Genomic DNA, 21526 nt, shown 5'->3' on the forward strand with positions numbered 1-21526 from the left:
TCTTTTTCCATAGTATTGGTCCTACATTTCTGGTTGACTTTTGCACATTTTAAAAGATATGTCTACATATTTTAAATACTCCCTTCTTTAGTTACTGCCTGATTATGTCTATATCATCCATAGTGCCTGGGCTCAACCTGAGATATGTCCTTAGAACATATTTTCTTTATATTTTATTTAATGTAGTGTTGATAAGAATTTTGCTATGAGAGCTTCTGCATGGCCAATGTCTAGTTAATAGTTATCTGGCTCATCTGGCTTCATTTTACCAACTTCAGAATTTCCCCACCTGTATATTGATGGTGCGTTGTTCGTTGTTGTTTTTTTATTCAGTCACCTGCAAACTATAAGCTTATGCATAAATATATTGTTAGCAAGATAAGATTTAAGAATATTTAAGTGTTACTCCATATATATGAATAAATTAATACTCCCTATAACAGTGATGGCGAACCTATGACGTGCGTGTCAGAGGTGACACGTGAACTCATTTTTTTGGTTGATTTTTCTTTGTGAAATGGCATTTAAATATATGAAATAAATATCAAAAATATAAGTCTTTGTTTTACTATGGTTGCAAATATCAAAAAAATTTTATATGTGACAGGGCACCAGAGTTAAGTTAGGGTTTTTCAAAATGCTGACACGCCAAGCTCAAAAGGTTCGCCATCACTGCCCTGTAACATGGTATAAATAATATGCGTAAAATGAAATTACATCTATGAAAAGAGGAAATGCATGAGATTAGGACACAACAGAGCCATGTGAAAAGGAGAGTTGATGAAGGCTTTTCAGAAGATCCCGGTCAATGCATCAGTAACATCAGGTTAACTTTATTGCTGTTATGAAAGAACACATGTTCATACAGGTCCAGCTGATGCACATGTACATTAATTAAGATGCAGTTATGAGGCGGCTTTGTAACTGGGATATTTTTGAATTAAAATAGTTATACTCCGGTCTGGCTGGTGTGGCTCAGTGGTTGAGCATGGACCTATGAACCAGGAGATCACAGTTGATTCCTGGTCAGGGCATATGCCCGGGTTGTGGGCTCAATCACCAGTGGGGGGCATGCAGGAGGCAGCAGATCAGTGATTCTCTCTCATCATTGGTTTTTCTATTTCCCTCTCCCTTCCTCTCTGAAATCAATAAAACATTAAAAAAATTAAATGTTTTACTCTGAATTGTGACTTTTCCCTTTCTTTGTTTAATTAAATATATTTTATTGATTTCAGAGAGGAAGGAAGAGGGAGAGAGAGATAGAAACATCAGTGATGAGAGAGAATCATTGATGGGCTGCCCCCTACGTGCCCCACATTAGGGATTGAGCCCTCAACCAGGGCATGTGCCCTGACCCCTGATCTCCTGGTTTATGGGTTGAAGCTCAACCATGGAACCATACCGGCTGGGCAAAAATGTGTATGCCAAAAACTACACAGAACTTTGGGAGGTGCTAGCTTCCTTTCATATTTTTATTCTGATTTACTTTTGAAGTGATGAAGTATCTTCTTTCACCAAGTTTACAAGTGAATTTTGAAGGAAATTAAGCTAAAATGACTGTCATGTCCTCCTGTCAGGTTTGAATACTATCACAGAGGGAGATGGGAAAAATGTCCTTTGAATCAAATGCTCTTCCAGCCTAGGGTAAGTCTAAATTCGACCAAACAAACAAACAGAACTTTCCCCCGCCCGCTCCCCCCCCCGCCCCCCCCCCACAGAATGCAGACTGGTGCAGCCACTGTGGAGAACAGTATGGCGTTTCCTCACAAAACTAAGAATGAAACTTCCATTTGACCCAGTGATCCCACTTCTAGGACTATATATCCCAAGAAAACAGAAACACCAATCAGAAAGGATATATGCACCCCTGTGTTCATAGCGGCACAATTTACCATAGCTAAGATCTGGAAACAGCCTAAGTGCCCATGAGCAGATGAGTGGATTAGAAAACTGTGGTACATCTACACAATGGAATACTATGCTGCTGTAAAAAAGAAGGAATTCTTACCATTTGCAACAGCATGGATGGAACTGGAGAGCATTATGCTAAGTGAAATAAGCCAGTCAGAGAAAGATACATATCACATGATCTCACTCATTTGTGGAAAATAATGAACAACAAAAACTGAGGAACCAAAATTAAAACCAGAGTCATAGAAGCATCAGACAGACTGTCCAACCTGTGAGGGAAGGCAGGGGTGAGGGGGTAAGAGATCAACCAAAGGACTTGTATGCATGCATAGGAGCAAAACCAATGGACACGGAGGGGGAGTCATGAGGGCAAGTGCTCAGGGGTGGGGGCAGCTGGAGAGAGGTTAATGAGGGGAAAAGATTTATGTAATACTTTAAACAATAAATAATTTAAGTTTAAAAACTAAAAGAAAATATGGTATAAAACACACACACAGAGGTGGGGGGGGGCATTGAACAGGGACAACAGATAGGAAATAATCTTTTAAAACTGTTGTTCAAATGAGTGCCCTTCAGTCGCTTTTATGGGTTAGCTTATGCAAATTAGCATAGACATCGATACATTAGTACATTTCCAAGGTCTCTTTCCTTGCCTAGTATTAATTCTCTCTCTAAGGTGTAATGCCAAAATGTATCTCAAGTGCATGCCCTTCCCTTATGCTCAGCTATACCCACTATCATCTCTTCATTGGAATTTTAGAATAACCTCATAATTGGACCTCACACACTCCCTCTTACTTTCCGCAGAGTGAGTAATAGTGAGCATTAAGAACTAAAGCATATCATCTAAAATACTTAAAAGACCCCCTGTTGCCCTAAAAGTAACAGTCCAGAAAAACCACCATCACCTTTCATATTCTCACCCCGACTTACCTCACTTATCTTGGCCTCCACTTTTGCTCTTCCCAGCCTTCAAGATGTTCCCATGGTAATGCCACAATGAACACACAGCTGCATGAACACAACACACAATTTTGTTCCTTAGTATAGACATCAAAATATCCTATTACATTAAAGTGTTAATCATATTGCCATATGAATATTAATTTACAGATAAGTTTTTATGTACGAGGAGACCAAATAAATAAGTAGTGATACCATCCCCTGCCATGCACGCGCTATCAAACACATTCACGTTTACCCAGTAGTCCAAACTAATTTTTCAGGCCTGTCAAAGCAAAATAAATTACCAGTTATCACTGCTTTATCAAACCCAACTGACATGGCAAGATTAGAACAGCGAAACAATGTGACTGAAACCAGCCATTGGAAATTGAATATCTGACATTAAAACAATTATGTAAATTGGTGCCTGGAAATGACTTACATGGATAGGCTCCCTAGTATGCTTGTCACTAGCCAGATGCCAAGTTGACATTTTATTCTGCTGCTACTGAGAACAGGGCCAAGAGAACTTCGGCTGAACTACGATGGCTTTGCAAGTAATCATACAATGATGAAAAATTAAAGGAAAGTATTTCCCCTTTCCGAACATGAGTGGTTCCCTTGAGAAGATTAAAAAAAAATTTTTTTGGTTCACCAGCTATACTATACATAGTAAAGCCATTTTATAAGGCGTTTGATAAACTAAAAGGCAGTAAATTAAATAGTTAACTAATTAATTGATTTGGAGAGTGTCCAAGATGTTGACACTGGTACTTGTAAATATGTCAAATGGTGGTCTAAATGCACCCCCAAAATATAGGACCATTTTGCTGTAGCCACGAAGTCAAACAAATTACAGTATTTCAACTTTCTCTCCCACACACAGCCTAATGAAACTGACTGGAACTGAATTGGCACTCTTTACCAACATTTCAGAGAATTATAATGATTATTATAAAATGGTACAAGATCATAATCATTTAGAATGTGGACTCTAAGGCAAGCTCAAAATATCACTTCCTGCCTGTTTATTATCATGACTGTGCAATGGCATTTTACCACATTCAACATTATCTGAAATATGTTCCAAATTTCATTTGTTTCACATGAGAAATATATATATATATACTTATATATAAATATTTTATATCATATATATCATTTTATGAATAGAAGAAATGTAAGAAAAACAACAAAAGAGCACTCCACCCAACAGCAGTGTATATATTCTTCTCAATTATGCATGAAACATATCTTCAAGGTTGACCATACTCTGGTTTACAAAACAAATACCACAGATTTTAAAAAATTGAAATTTTACAAGTATATTCTATGACCATAAAATAATTAAAAATGTGCAGAAAAATAACAAGACAATCATCAATCACTTGGAAATTTAAAGCATATTTTCAGTAATTAGTATTTCAAAAGGAAGTTTAAGGGAAATTTCAAAATATTTTTAAATGAACAAAAGTAAAAATTTTAAAACTTTATTTCAAGCAGTTCTTATAATGAAATCATTCTAATCTTCTATCATTCAGTGCTGGTAAAAATAAAGAACCAAAGGCCTCAAATCAATAATCTAAGCCTTTACCGTAAGAGACTGAAAAAAAAAAGGAACAAACTAAAGAATAAATTTCTTACTGTAACCATGGAGTTATCTTTATTTAATTGCTTTTCTCTCAACTTTTACTACTATATTCAGAAACCCTGTTATTAGGCGCATAAAACATTTTGTTGTGTCCTCTTGATGACTTGATCTCTCTATCATGAAATGAACTGCTATGGAAGTGGAGCCTTAAATATTATAATTTTTGTCAATGAAGAAATTGAATCTCGTTTGTTTTTCCATTAAATGTCATCACACAGTTTCTTTTTTTACTTAAAAGCAGGCAGAAGACTGAAATGGCTGTGTTCACTAGTGTGGTTTGGCAAATATTTCTGATGATGTTCCTTCTGGATCCTATAGGATAGCATATCCCTTATGCTGTGTGACTACTTCTGACCAATGAGTTGTAAGCAGAAAGCATTATGTCATTTATTACCAGTTCGAGACCCATCAGCCTTCTCATTTACCTCTGGCAGAATGACTGACAGGTCAAAAAGTTGCTGTTTGCACTGACTACAGTGAGTAGAGATTTTCTTGCCAATCAGTGGTGAACATGCAGAAGAATTAAAAAACAGAATATTTGTTGTTTTGAGCCATTGGGATTTGGCATTGGTTATGAATACAACATAACATCCTCACTGATACACTTAATATAAGTAGATAAGAAAAAACTCAGTAAAACAAAAAATAAAGCTGTATGTTAGATAAGTTAACAAAATGGCCTAAGGACTGAAATATGCAAGTACCTCCAACCAAACATTTTACTCAAATCTTGCAATACAAGAGTTTGATTTTTTAAAATGTGGGTTTGGCATTGTATTTAATACTAAATTTCAGCCTTAGACATTTAGGAAAAATGTTTAGGTGATGGTAAGACCAATACAAAGGTCTTAACAACCTCAAATGCAAGTTTGCCTAAATGCCTGCAGTATAAATGTTGATATTGTATTATGAATGATAAAATATCTCTTTTAGAGAAAAAATATATATCACAAGTATGGCACTTCTTTTATATATCTGTAATTAAAATGAACTTTAGGCCTATTCCTATTGTTAACCACTTATTTTTGTGTGTGAAACCAGTGACATTTTAATGATAAATTAGCTATAAAAGGAATGACAGTTAAGTATGTTTAAAATTAGCAATGCTGTTAAACTAAAAATATTTTTTAAATTTTTCATTTTAATAAATGACAATAGAGAATGTCAGAAAATGTGTATGGATTGTTTTGGGAAAACAGAAGAGTATGAGAAATTTCCTATTGAAGTTTATTTTCATTATTGTCAATGGTTTAGAAGAATGTTTTCAGACTAATTTGTAGGTTTTTTGTCAGCTTTTAAAATGCCTTCATGATTTGTCATTTCTCTCAAGTAACTTGAGAATGTAAACTATTTCTTTTGTCTCTCTGATTCATTTAAAATTTGAAGAAGTGGTGTTTTTTTTAATTCATTTAGATAAATTGTTGCTTAACAAAGAGATGTCCTCATCTCTGAGCCATTCCTAAACTCTTAAGTTAATTTTATGCAAATGTTTATTTTAAAATAATACAGCAATATTAAATACAATAATTGCCAGCATTTTCATTCATATTTTTGTAAACTTAATTCAGCAAATGTTTTGATGTCTCTATTTCCTCATTGTAATTTTGCTACATATCTGTAACCATAAACATATAAATTGTTCTTTATTTTACTTATTTCTTTAACAGAGTTTCATATCGTGACATTGTCTTCATATTTAACAAACTTCCATTCTCAACCTGTCTTGAGATTAAACCTGAAATAGGCAGTTTGCAGGTTCTTAATAAAGCCCTGGATATGCTTCAATATTCCTAGCAATGCTGAGATGCAGCCATCTGGACCACGACTTCCTGATCCCAATGGCTGAGTTTGGGAGTGTTTTCAACATCCTTTAGGGCAGGTTAAACGCTAAAATGATGAAATATAATTCAATCAGATTAAACACTGTCACAAGGCGGTTGGTTTTCCTTTGAGTAATCAGATCAGTACCCTCCATTTTTTTTTTTTTTTTGCCAGAACTATTACAGTTGCTGTTCTGCCCCGAGTCTCTGCTGTCTTCAATGTATTGTCTGCCTGCTGCCAGGGGGAATGTGTAAACACAGTTCTGTCTTTCTCATCGACAATTTGTGAGAAACTTCACACTGACTACAGGCTAATGTCCAAATTCCTTAGAATCATTTTCAGGATCCTGCATGATCTGTTCTCGACATACAGACTCATCTATAAAGACGCCCCTGATTCTTTGAGACAAAGTTAGTCATACTTCCTTCCAGCTCTCACTGCCTCTGGGCCATCTGTTATGTCACTTGTCTGATTTGATTCTGATAATTTTATGTATCTGTCCATGGGTCTGTGAATCCTTAAGGCAAGAAACCCTCACCCCCGAGGCACACACCTCAGTCACTGACACCTTTGGAATCCGCCGGAACTCTACAACCTGGGCCCAGGCCACTGACTCCTTTGCAGGACTTGAGCTCCGCAGGCTGGCGCTATTGCTTTTCCCCAAGTTGGTGGTGCATGGAGGGGAGTGCTCCACCCAAGAAAGGTGGTGTCTGCAGTGTGAGAGAGGCACTCAGCTCAGGTGCCCTGGTGGCTGCCATTCAGCTCTCTCCCTGGAGACACACACCTCAGTCTCTCCTCACATGACTCTAGCCTGCTCCACTCTCCCTCCACCAGCACCCAGGGTGACTGCCTGCCAATGAGATTTAGGGTATTGGCCCTTTAGGAGGGTGCCCCAGTTTCTTGCAGACTCTAATCTCTCCCTGGCATACAGACACCCCTCTGATTTCACAGCCAGTCATTATGTGGGTACCTCTTTCTGGTTCTGGTGCTCTGGGCTAGGGAGCCCAGCATGGGGTTGAGACTTGCTCCTCAGGGCAACTTATGTAGCTGAGACATCCCTCTGGATTCTCAGCTGCTGCCTGTGGGAGGGGGTCAGCCCTATTCCTATCTCTGCCCTTCCTTTCAGTCTCCATGTGCCGCCTTCTGTAAATTCTTGGTTATATGATTTCGGTTTCAGGTAGTCTTTGGTTGGTTATTCAGGTTGGTGGTTCTATAGTTTAGTTGTAATTCCAGTTTGGTCCTGGGAGGAGGTGAGTGTAATGTGCACCTACGCTGCCGCTCTCTTGGATCAGTCACCTCTCTTTGTTTTGATCTAAATGTAATCTTATTATGTGGTTGTATGAGTGTATAATAATTGGATATTAAGTATTCATTGATTTCATTTTAATACTGTGTTTTCCCCTATACAGCCTTATATACTACCTAGCTGCTGAAACATACCACAACCAAAACTGATTCAGCATAATTATTAAAGAAGGTGAATTTCCAAAATTTTGTGGGAAATCCATGTAAAGATTAACCACAATTTTAATGCATAAAATTTACCCTTCAACCTGGTTAAAAACTTAAAAATATATGCTAAGGAAAAGAAGCTAGATCCAAAAGACTACATATTATATGAATCAGTTTATATGAAATATACAGAATGGGTAAATCCATAGAGACAGAAAGCAGGTTAGTAGTTGCCAGGAACTGGTGGGAGGGGAGAATGGAGAGAGCAGTGGATACGGGGTTTCCCTTTGGAGTGATGAAAATGTTCTGGAATTAGTAATGATTGTTGCATAAAATTGTGAATTTACTAAATGTCACTAACATAATTTTATGTTACGTGTATTTAACCACAATAAAATATGCTATTACTTAGTAAGCAGTCAATAAGTATTAGTTATCACTACTAAAAAAAAACAACCCAAAATTTACCCTTATTAATATTTTTTTAAGTTCACAAGAACACATTTTAATGTAATGTAATTCTTGCCTGGTATTTGAGGATACAAAAAAGGATACATAATTATTTTATTATGAATGATTGCTATCCCTGGCTTCTGTGGCTCAGTTGGTTGGGCATAATCCTATGTACTGAGGGGTTGCCAGTTCGATTACTGGTCAGGGCACATGCCCAAGTTGTGGGCTTGACCCCCGGTGGGGGTTGGGCAGGAGGCAACCACTTGATGTTTCACTCTCACACATCAGTTTTTTTCTCCATTCCTCTCCCTTCCTCTCTCTAAAAATCAATAAAATTCTTTTTTAAAAAAAGAATGAGTGAGAAAAGAAATTAATAATGGATTCCGTGAATAAGCAGAGTAACTGTTAAGATTACTGGCTGGAAAAGTAAGTATTAGACAAGGCCTAGTTTTCAAATCCTTCTGATAACGTAATATGTAAATAGCAATATGTAATATATTATAGTTTTGCATTTGACCTAGCTTTTTTGTCCCTTTATTATCTCCAGTTGTAAGCACAAGCTGTACCTGGAAATACTGCCAAACACCAGCATCATTATCCCATTTCATAATGAAGGTTGGACTTCACTCCTGCGTACCATACACAGTATAATTAACCGAACCCCGGAGAGTCTGATAGCAGAAATCATTCTAGTAGATGACTTCAGTGATAGAGGTAAGAGACAGTTTCAATATTTTATCTGATTATGTTATTCATCTCCTAGACAAACATGATAGACTTAAAATAGACAGAAGCTTATTGTAATGTTTCTTTTTGATTCTCTCTGAAAAGTGATTACAAAGTTTTGTCTATGTTGTGATTTCATAAAATGTTGGCCAAATGCAAAATAAACAGAATGAGAAATTATTGTTGTCATTTGGGGAAGTATAAAAAAATCCGCATGACATTCCTGTTGTAAATTAGACAGGTGTTAGCAAATGTCTCAAATTTTACTTTCAGCTTCAGGACAAACACTGAAAAATATGTCATGGTGAGTACTTATGAATAGTGAAATATTTCAGTAAAACTATAAAATCTGTTTCTGTTTCTGAAGATTATCTACTCTATTATTTATAAGTATGATACATTCTCCGGGTTATGCTTATGTTACTTCATAAATACTAAAAATTCTAGTGAGACACAAATATTTTGTTTGGCAATTCTAGCTATTTTGTCATATCTGAAAAATAATAAAACAAATCTGGCTTAACAGTGTATTAGCAAATTTGATGTAAGTTTTAATAATTTAGCATTCTGATAAACAATTGGTTTTATAAGACAGGGGGATAAAATATAGAAACTTTCCTGAGATTAGGCTTTAACAATTATATTTGGTCTAAATGAGGAAGTAGTTGATACTGCAGAGAAAACAAATTTTATCTTTATCTTTCTTGCTGGTGTGAGTGAAGAGGAGGAAACCTTTTCTAATGATATTCATCTATTTGAGGGTATAATTTTCTACCTTATTGCATGAAAGAGCTCTGCTTAAAATGCTGTACAACTGTAAGAAAGAGTGATAGTAAAATAGTTTGATTGCATATTATTCTTATGCCTCACAAGAGAATACATCTTGAAATCATATGGGTTAATTGAAGTTTTGAAATTTTATTTGGATCAAAAAACACCATTTTCTTTATAGTATCCAAAAATTATGTAAAAGTAAAACTGCTTAGTATGTTAGTTTTCAGGTTTCTTTAAGAGAGTTCTAGTCTTCAGTGACTCACTTCAAATACTGACTCAGGATCTGCCTAATATTAACATTGGTAGGACAAAAATAAGGTTGTCTAACATCATTCCATTAAAATACTAAACTACCAACTTGGTGATTTACGCTGATGTTAAAGCAGGTTTTGCCTTGCCTTGCTTTGAAAGATGTGCATTCAGTACTACCTAAGAGCATAGCCCAGTATCTGAACTTGAAATTTATTATTTAAAATTTTATTTATGTAACATTGATTTCTTTTTTATTCTAATTGAGGCTATTTATTTCAAAACAGTCATTCTTGTCTCAGACTAAAAATAGGCATTTAATGTGTGAAAGCTAAAACTTTGCTTTTCTATAAAGGAATGGGCAAGGGAATAGATATCTCAGGCTGCACACACCAAACAACTGGTCTTTTTGGGTTGACTGGTACTCAGAGAAATCAGATGGTGTATCTGTCGAGAATTTTCTACATAATTAACTCTGTCTTGGTAAACTATTTATTACAGCAGAATTTTTACCTGGAGGTAACAGTAGGAAACACTTGGTAACAGGAAATTGTGGTTTGTACATTTTTTGCTGAATATCTCTCAGAGGTATTTTTTTATTGAAAGTCTTTAAAGAGATAGAAAATAGTGGCATCTACCTTTGTCTTGACTTCAAATAACTGTCATCTTCTGTACAGTAGTAATTCTGATGGACTATCCTGCAGGTAATGTTACCTGGGAAGTGAGTTCCAGAAGATTTCAATGTAATTACTGTTAGTAAAGTAACAGAAAAAGGATTATTTGGGATACTTATGGTGATTCTGACTTCCTTATTGAACATTTAAAAGAATAATAATAATATTAATGCTTTGGTAAATCATAGATATTCTATTCCTATGAACTCTCAAGTTGAAAGTATTGCTTTATGATCATTAAATTTTCAAAAGGTTAAATTATTTGCATATTGCATTTCATTATGTGAATGTATCAATATGTGTAAAAGTAAACTTTGCAAGAAATATTTTATGGAAGTACTTCTGTTATCTTTTAGAATACATTGTAATTCCAAAGTTGCATGGATTAGGAGAGACTCTTCATCCAAGTTTACACCTCAGATTACAAAATCTCAACTGATAAAATACTAGGATCTGGGTAGACCTAAAAGATATCACCCTGCTTTCTGAATAATTTGAAATATAAAACATTAATAAACACAGGTTAGAACCTCATCACCAGTTATTATGACACCGGGTAAATTAACTAACTTCTCTAAGTCTCAAACTTTTCTTTTATCAACATAGGGATAAGTAACTTCAGTTACGTAAATAGCTCCTCATGGCAAGGTTTTGATGGACAGCTATCTTGGATGGTTGAGTGAACTATGCACTACAGAGGAGAGTAGTTGCTCTCAATTACTGATTCCTACTCACCAAATACTTCCCTGCTACTATAAAATGGACATTCTCCATACTGAGGAGATCCTCTCAATTTATCAGATCTAGTCCACAGTAATTTATCTATCTATCCATTGATCCACCTATCTACCTATTATCTCCAGATGCAACAGAAGTCAGAGGGCACGTGAAGACAAATTTTGGTAATGTGCATCATGTTGGAAAAATCAAAACTGCATTAACATTTTAAAAACCTCTAAACTTATAAATAACTTGGCAATTTACTACATATCTTAAAGAAAAATTAAATTCTAGACTTTCATCAAAAGGAGAATAAATAGAACCTACCTAAAATTATATGAGTGGTCTTACATGAATGTTGATTAAAATTCCTTACAAGTTTATATCCACTCTTAGGAGGAAACTGTCTTACAGCATCTCGTTTTACAGGGCCTATAAGACAGAATGTTTTTCTGCTCCTTTTAATTTTAATATTACCTATAGCCATGAAGTTAAAAGTTATTCTACTTTATATTGTAAAGTATGTTTATGCTTTTTTGTGACAACTCAGAAATCATAATCTTCTAATATATAAATGTTACATTTTATATTTATTTTTAGAAATATATTCCAATTCCAAGTCCGCATTATTAGAAGTTCAGTATGCATCCAATATCTTTGCACTATAGCACTCCTGGTTATTCTGAAATATTCTTTGGCCAAAGGCAATACAATTTTGAAAAGATTTATTCAGATATTGCTGCCTTATTGTTTATGTCCTCCAGGTCAATAGAGTAGCTATATATAAAAAAAACCAAAAAACAAAACAAAACACACACACACACACACACACACACAAAATGAATAAAAGGAAAGTAAACATATTATCCATATTAATAACATAAGGTTAATATCACTGGAAATTGCTAGTTCCAAAAATGTTAGCAATATAGTGATTGGAAAATTCTGGAGTAGTTGGTTTCATAATAATAGAGAAGGAAAATACTACAATAATTTATAATTACTGAATAATTATGAACATTGCAGTGATTTTTAAAAATCTACTTGAATAGGTTTGACCCAGTTATCAAAATGCTTTAAAAAAAAGTGAGTATCCCATCTAGTAGTCTCAGTTTAGATATTCTTCCTCGAGCAAGGTTGGTAGACCGAATATTGTTTTAGCCTCAGGACGTAAGGCTACTGTCTATGACAACATGAAGGTGCATGCCTGCAGGTGAGTTTTCAACAATAGCACTGTGTTTTTGCTATCCGAAGCTTACCAAAGTGAGTGAATGCGATTATATTTTTTTTTTTAGTAAGCTCTCAGAAATACATTTAACAACTTAACTTGGGGCCTATAACAAGGCTTCGTGATGACTTTAAAGCAGGACTAATCCTGGGCTTATCTCCAAATTCCAGGCAACGTTAACAGCATCCACATGGAAAATGTTGAAGTGTGTGAAATAAGCTGGGGCTTAACCTCAGAGATAGGATATATTTGAACCTGACAATTCTCTCCACGCAGTTTGCTTAGATGAATGCAAGTTCAAATTGTGGATAGTGCAGGAGAGTTGCTGACACACTTTCCCAAATGCAAGCATGGAAGTGCTGCTGCACTCACACACATTCACACTTGGTCAGTCGCTATTGCCCCTGCTCGTTTCAAACGTCCTCATCGGGAAAGGTAGGGAGTTGAGGCTCCGCGTACTAGTCAGAGGGAAAATCATAGACTTGAAACTATCCTCCAGGCTAGCAAAGCCAGCCACTAAAAAAATCCAGTGTACTTTTCTGCAGCTGGCATGACTAGTTGGTGCCCAAAGTGTGGTCCCCAGGCCGGCAGCCTTACATTGAAGCTTAGAAGAAATGCAGAATCTCAGGCCCCATCCAGATAGATCAGAAGCTGCATTTTAATAGGATCTCTATGTAATTTTTATGCCAATCAGAGTTTCAAAATAACTTTCATGTGTTTCAAGTTGGGGTTTTATGATTCAGTGTGTAATATGGGTGCATAAACAGCATAGCTTCAAAAAACTGTGCATATTGTACATATAGATCTGTAAAGGAAAGTACGAGATAGAATTTCATGTATTATTTTGCATTTATTATTTCTTTGATAGAATTCAGCATTTTCACAAATTTGTAGACATTTGCTCTGCTTTCGTATGAACTCATTTGATAGCATTTTATGTTCAGTCTCACTTTACTGCCATTATTTCCTCCTTTGCCATTTTTCCTTCTTTGTTATACAAATGCCTTTTAACATTTTATAGATATATTTTGCTTTGGAATAATTCAATAATTTTTATGCCAGTGTTTATTAAAATTCATTTCATTTTCAAAACTGAGCTAAAGCTGTTAAAGTATTATACATTTTGGGGGGGCACTGTGTGTGTGTGTGTGTGTGTGTGTGTGTTTGTGTGTGTGTGTGAAAGCAGTTTCTTTAAAGATCTATATTACCATAAGAATCATAGTCTTCACATGGTTGAGTGTTTATACATTTTTTAAATAGTAGAAATCTTTTCAATTTCCAAATGAACTGAGCCTTGAATTTTAGGTCCTATTTGATTCCAATGATCTCTGAGTATACATTAAGGAAAGTTTCAATAAGCAGACAAATCAGTTAGCACGAGTTTTACAGCTTTTCAGAGTTGGAAGATATCATCAGTGTGAGAAGTTGTAAAACAGAAGAAGAATGGTAGTGCATTTTTATTTTATATGATGAAATACTAACACTAAAGTGCATATAAAGATTCTGAGATGACAGTCAACAAAAATGCTTTAGTGCTGGTATTCCATCAGATACTCCACTAGACTATGAGACAAGCAATTTCTATGTCTCAGATTTATTGAGAGCGAGTCACTGTAAATGAATCTTGGGATTGCTTAGATTTCATGTATTTTAAATTGTAAAAATTTTTAAATTTAAAATCAAAAGATAATCATAAATATCAATAGGTAGCATAAACTAAGAAACTACAACTGTGTACTTTTCTGTTTAGCAATTCATCATTTGCTAAAGAATTGAAAGAAAGCCATTCTGTTTTTCTGATGATAAATGTGTATATCATGTTGCACAGCGGTCAAATGGATAGTTTTAATAACATGGCTATGTTTTACCAATTAGTTGAGCATTTGTGGTTAAAAGGGAATCTAAGACATAGAGTGGCACTATTTCCAAGGGTCATAAATATGAATGTAAAAGAGTATGTGTTCGCAAGGTCACAGGGAAATGAACCTACCTCCCAGAGTAAGTTTGGGAAGTTACAAAATTAACTAATAAAAAGTCTGCTTGCATTTATAAAATGCGAGTAATTAGCCATTAGTGACAGAATATGTACTGAGTAGAATTTGTCTCAGAAGACAAAGCACTTTCGGATTTCTCCCTCTGGTTTTAAATTAAAAATGTAATCTCATGTAATGTAGATGTCTACATAAAAGAATTTATCTGGGAATAATCTTGAGAGTTTTGTATCCTTGATGAGCTTTCCCTTTGCATGAATGTTTGGAATAGCATTTTGTTATATCTGTTTCTCCCTACAGAGCTAATGTGTATAATCTCTCATTTTCAAGAGTGTTACTGCGGGTTACACACACACTTGCAATTCTCATCATTAATACTGGAATGCTTTATTCATTCTAGTAGAAACCTATTTTGAATAAGTACCTATTTTAAAAATTAGAATAAATGATCTTGAGATACTTTAAAGGTATATGTATTCCTTTTTTTTTTTAATCCTCACATGAGGATATATTTCCATTGATTTTTAGAGAGAGTGGGAGAGGGAAAGACAGAGAGAAACAGGTGAGAGAAACACATCCATTGGTTGTCTTCTGCAAGCACCCTGACTGAGGCCCAGGCCAGGGAGGAGCCTGCAACCGAGGTATGTGCCAAACTGGCTAGAGTAAGGTATATGTATTCTTAATAGATTGTTTTATGAATTAGCCTTTAAAACACTGGCACTGGTAGGTTCAGAACATTGCTAATGATTTTTATGGGAATTATAGTTTTCTGTCTTCTAGAGAAAGCAATAGTATATCTACATTTGATGAAATTGAGATTCAGTAAGATTTATCTTGAATTTACAAAGATACATTTGTTGCAACTTCAATGCAAATAGACAATTTTATGAAGTTAGATATAAAAATACTACTTTAAACTGTTCTAATGTAGAATATGAGTTTGTAGTTTGAGAGAATGAAGTCACCAGAATGAATGGTTTCTAAGCTAATTTTGAACTCAAAAGTAATTATTTTGGAAAATATGTAATAGAATGAAGAGGCAAAATCTAAGTTCCATCATCTAGGTTGAATGTATGTTAGATACTACATATAATTTAGACCAAAGTTCACATTTGAAAAATGTTGTTATTTCTTTTGCTTTATCATTTAAAAATGTTTGTGTACTTAAGGGAATGAAGTTAACACATTGAAACATACCATTCCTTTATTGTGAGTTGTCTTTTTAAAATGCTCATATAAAGTAGTCTATTTGGGAGTTATAAATATTTATATTTGCTCTTTGAGTTATTATTAAAGTTTTTTCCAATAACTTTATTTTGAAGAGATGGTGAATCTCATCTTACTGTCATTTTTCTGACTAGTATATTACTCTTTTTGCAGTTCTTTTCTCTGCTTCAGTATTAGTTTGAAGCATGTGAGACTGTCATTTTTTTACATTAAATGACTGACAATATATGCTAGTTTCATATATCCTTCCTTCATAACAAGCATCATTAAACGTATTTATGTTTGGTTAGAACAATGATTTAAGGCTAATGTTTTAAATTAGTCCTTTTAAAGATTTAGCAGGCCCTAGCTGGTTTGGCTCAGTGGATAGAGTGTTGGCCTGCGGACTGAAGAGTCCCAGGTTTGATTCTAATCAAGAGCACATGCCCAGGTTACAGGCTCGATCCCCAGTGGGGGGCATGCAGGAGGCAGCCGATCAATGATTCTCTCTCATTATTGATGTTTCTATCTCTCCCTCCCTTCCTCTCCGGAATAAATAAAAATATATTTTTAAAAAGATTTATTAGGGAAGCCCTCTCATCAGGTGGTGGACAAGCTGACCGGGCTTTCCAATTGCTATTTCTGAAGGAAACTTTCAGGTGGTTGACTTAATATGGGTTTGGCATAGAAGGGGCTGATTCTTTTCAAAGCAGAACTGTTACAGTTCACCAACACCACAAAGGCATGACTTACTCAAGAAAAAGAAATTGTGCAATTTATTTTATGGCAGATTAAATTCCATTTAGTTTCCTTGCAGACAGCTGTTTTTAGTAGGGTGTCACTTGTATAAAACCATGTTATGGAAGTTGGGCTTCAGATCTCAGGCAGGCATAGCTTTCAGCGATAAAATAAAAGGTTATGTTTTATGATTATTCCTTTTGTCAGCAAACCTCAGCTGGTGGGCATTAATAATATAGTGTTCAGTATTTCAAGCAGCTCTTTTTGATGTCTAAATATCCATCTGATCTTGATTTTCAAAAAATGATTGCATTGACACAATGCAAAAACACACAAATATTTCCTCCTTTATCCTGAATGATAACACTTAGAAAATTAACAATCTCTCATCAGTCAAGATTTTTGATAAGCTGTTTTCAACATCAAGTGTTTTCATGTTAATGAGACATATTTTAATGAAATTATTCTATTAAGAATGAACAAGTTTACGTCCACTGAATAACAATTCCCCAGTAGAATGATGATATCTTTGAGATGAAGGAATTTGTAGGTGACATGGTACATCTGTAACCTTTTATAGATGAGTAAATGGAGACTCAGGTAACACACTAGGACAATTTTACATGCTTAGATATATGTTAGATTAAACTAAAATGTACAGTTTTTATCCTGAGGTATGTCTAATTCTGAGAAACTGGAACCATTCTGATAACTATCTTGAATATAATAAAACGATACTACAAATATGTAGACACTCTAATAATGGAATCTAACTTATTATCCACTTTTTGCCTTGGGATCAGGGTTGTAATAGAAACTATCATTTCACTTTGTACACACAAGTCTTGGAGTGGAGGATGCGTGAGAATTATAATGACCTGAACTACAAATTCCAGTATCTATAAGGACCTGCCAGGACTGCAGGGGGGCCAGTCCTCCTACAGAAAACAGTATTTCTAACATCCCGAAAGGCTCACAAAGCAATAAAATGGGTTCTAAAACACAGTTAAGTGTGTTTTATGTAGCTTTTTACAGGCTGATGTAGAGTAGAATTTATTGAGATAAGTGAATGGATTTTAGGCTAGCCCCGTGCAGGTCATCTGATTCTGTCCTTATTCTAGATGTATCATTCCAGAGTTAGGCAGCCTCACAAGGCTGCTTCATGTCACAGAAGCCAAAGCATTTTATAGAGTGACAGGGCCACTCTGGTGCAAAATGTCCCCAGAAGATGAGAGTAATTCTGGAACAGAGAGAAGCTGGACTAGGAATAAAGGGCTGAGTGACTGACCGAGCACCCAGCATTGGGTTGGATACTAATTAGATACACATCCTTTATTTTTTATTTTTTTCCCGCCTTTTCTCCTAAAACCCTGATAAAGCATTCTATATGGAATATATATATTTACAAACTGCTTGGAAGTCTAAACCATTGCAACATGCTCCGAGAAATTGCAAGATTTATTTTAACCATAAGTAACTTTCATGACACAATGATAGAGATAACTTTCCCACACTGGATTCAGATAAATAGTGTCTATATATACAGAAAGGCAAATTTCAGCTTGCAAAGTTTAATGCGCTTGTTTTGATCTTTGGAAAAATTTTAAAGTAAATTACATCAATGTTTTCTAAATAATAAAAGCATTAAATGCTATGATTCCGCACAGGTTTGTTAAATTTTAATAAAACACTATCATACAGAGACTTACAAGCTCAGATTCCCTTGGAACTGGGGGGGCTTCCTATCCCAGCAGGAGTGGCCTTGATGTAATGTCCCACACGACCCCGTGTAACCAACGGGCCCTGGGATCCCTGGCCACTCCTATAAGCATCTGAGATTCACCAGATTGCATGGCACCAAGCAGCCCATACGTGCACCTGTAAACCACATTATCTATAATAATAAAAGTGTAATATGCTAATTAGACTGGACGGCCAAACGACCTTCTGGATGACCTTCTGGCAGACATTCTGGACAAAGCCGGGGCTGCTGTGAGGGCCAAGGTGGCAGCTCGGAGCCCCTTGCACAAATTTCGTGCACTGGGCCTCTAGTGTGATAATAATTCAGTGTTAGACCTCTCTGTTTCATTTGACATTGCTTGCATCACTCCTTTTTCAGGGCATGATTTTATAATCCTTCTTTCTCTGGCTTTTCATCGACTTCTTCATTCTCCTTGAACATTGGTGCTTCTCAGGTCTGCACTCACCACCCACAGCTCATGTTATTGTGTGCACTATCTTTGAGCGATCAGTTCCTACTTTCTATACAATTAAATTCTCCTCTTGCTTCTGACCCAAACGTTCAACAAACTACTGGGACTTCTGGGCTTAAATGACCCCACAGATATTTCAAGCTTAATGGGCTGAAATTCTTCAATTTTAACTGCTCTTCCTCCTAATTTCACTGCCACTTTTTAAAAAAATACACTTTTATTGATTTCAGGGAGGAAGTGAGAGGAGGAGATAGAAACATCAATGATGAGAGAGAATCATCGGTAGGCTGTTTCCTGCATGCCCCTCCCCCCCCCCCCCCCCCCCCCCAACTGAGGACCAAGCATGCAACCCAGGCATGTGCCCTGACCGGGAATTGAACCATGACTTCCTGGTTCAGATCATAGATCGACACTCAACCACTGAGTCACACCGGCTGGGCTCACTTCCACTTTTGATAACATCATCATTCATCCAAACCAAATACCTGAGAATTGGCCCCTGTTATTTCTCTTTCCTCACATCCCACACCCAGTTAATGAGCAGATCTTGCCAAATGTAGTTCCTTAGGACTTTCTAAGTCATCCCCTTTTGAAGCTCCATTCTACAGTGGATTCAAATAACTTAATTCACTCGTTTCTCTGCCCCAAGTTATGTTCCACAGAAATCCATCCCTTATTATCAAAATGATCTTTGTAACAAGCAAAATTGTCCAAATTACCTCTCTTGTCAAAACTGTCCTTTGGCTTTTGGAGGCCTAAACAAATCCCCATCCATATTGTGGCAAACAAAGTCCCTCAAGAGGCCCTTAATGAGCTCCCTAGCTCACCTTTCTCTATATTCTATCTTGCAATTTTTGTCATTACAAAACCAAGATGACAAGTTTTCCCTCAATGCACCAGATATTTATCCATCCTGTGTATTTCAAATCCTGTTTTCTCTACCTGAAACATATCTCCACCATGCTTCTTTCTTTCTGTGCCCTTTATTCTAACTGATCTTTAACACCGTCCGTCCACTTTCCTTGAAACCTTCCTATGTCAGCTTATGCCACTTACTGATATAAGGCCTTGAAGAGCTTATCTTAAAACAAACAATAATAACAAAATTTCTTGACTCAGTTTCCCCAGGAGTAAAATGGGTATAATAACAGTACCCATCTCATAGGGTGTTTATAAGTATTAAAGTGAATATGTGTAAAGTGCTTAGACAGGAGTTGACCTATATTTCCCCATAAAAATTGATGGCTTCTACCTGTGGGATGATTTTCTGCTTACTACCACAATACTCTGAGTCAATAGCACTGCTATTTCCACATCATTTGGATGTGAGTTTGTGTTTATCCCCACTACCTACTAATGAGCTCTTTGAATAAGAGGATCATCATATATGTTCTGATTCTGGGTCATAGTCATAAAATTATTGTGAGTTGAACCAATCTGTGTATGTATTCATTTACTTATCCTGGAAATAGAAATCATTCACCTCTTCAAAATTAAATGTACAAAGATAGGTTTAGCTGTTAGAATTGGTTTCATCAGTTCCTTTAATTAATTAGAGTGGATGAGAGAGTCCACAAGAGAGAAAACTTTGCCACTGTACAGTAATGACATATGTCAGAGATAATGGAACTTCCAGGAACAAACTATGCTTCTTTGCAACAATTATTTTCAAATGTTACCAGCTCGTGATCTATTAGGTTATCCCCATTTGAGAGAGGTTGTAAGTAATATAAGGTATGGTAATAATTATTCCAAGCATGTCATTTGATTTTTCCAGGAAAAGGAAATTTTAAGAAGTAAGAATATTATAGAGTTAATTAAATCAGGGTCAGAACTTGTCCCAGATCAATGTCAGAAGGGTCTTATGTTAAATACAAAACAAATTCTATTTGTTTTGATGGAAAAACTCTTTGGTCTCTAAAAAGTTTTAATTCCAAGAGTGTGAATCAAAAAAATATAGCATTTCTTTATTTCACACTGTCTCCATGGCAGGATGGCATGGGATAGGAAAAGAAATATTTCTTGAATATATTTGAACCAATGTTAAATACAAAGACTCAGAATTTGAAATAAAAATGTGCAGAGGCATATGTTTCCTATATGATTAACCCTAATCAAAATGAAACTAAAATATATAATAAGAATGTTCAGCTAGTCTGGCCTGTGTGGCTCAGTATTTGAGTGTCCACCCAGAAACAAAGAGGTCGCTGGTTTGATTCCTGGTCAGGGCACATGCCTGGGTTGCAGGTTCGATCCCCAGTATGGAGCATGCAGGAGGCAGCCGATCAATGATGTTACTCTCTCATCAATGTTCCTATCTCTCTCCCTTCCTCTCTCTCTAAAAATCAATAAAAACATATTTTTAAACAAAGAATACTCAATTAATGGACAGAGTAAAGATAAATTTACACACACACACACACACACACACACACACACGCACGCACGCACCCTATATAATAAAAGGGTAATATGCAAACTGACCCTAACAGCAGAAAGACTGGGAATGACTGGTCACTATGACACACACTGACCATCAGGGGGCAGACGCTCAATGCAGGAGCTTCCCGCTGGTGGTCAGTGTGCTCCCACAGCCGGAGCTCTGCTCAGCCACAGCCAGGCTGATGGCTGCCAGTACAGTGGTGGTGGTGGGAGCCTCTCCCGCCTCCACAGAAGCGCTAAGGATGCCCGACAGCAGCTTAGGCCTGCTCCCCACTGGCAAGTGGACATCCCCCAAGGGTTCCCGGGCTGCCAGAGGGATGTCTGATGGCCAG

At 36.1% G+C, this 21526-nt stretch overlaps 1 protein-coding gene across 1 annotated transcript in view; it reads left to right on the forward strand.

The window, feature by feature from the left end:
* The window catches only part of GALNTL6 (polypeptide N-acetylgalactosaminyltransferase like 6), a 944384-nt gene that overhangs the window by 388300 nt on the left and 534558 nt on the right, over positions 1 to 21526 (forward strand). The window contains exon 5 of the mRNA XM_070415471.1: positions 8781 to 8947. Coding sequence (XP_070271572.1) covers positions 8781 to 8947 — 167 coding nt within the window. The remainder of the gene's footprint in view (positions 1 to 8780; positions 8948 to 21526) is intronic.

The sequence above is a fragment of the Myotis yumanensis genome, unplaced genomic scaffold (assembly GCF_028538775.1).
Source record: "Myotis yumanensis isolate MYYU_CA2020_CCGP unplaced genomic scaffold, mMyoYum1.0.hap1 SCAF_5, whole genome shotgun sequence".
Classification (NCBI taxonomy): Eukaryota; Metazoa; Chordata; class Mammalia; order Chiroptera; family Vespertilionidae; genus Myotis; species Myotis yumanensis.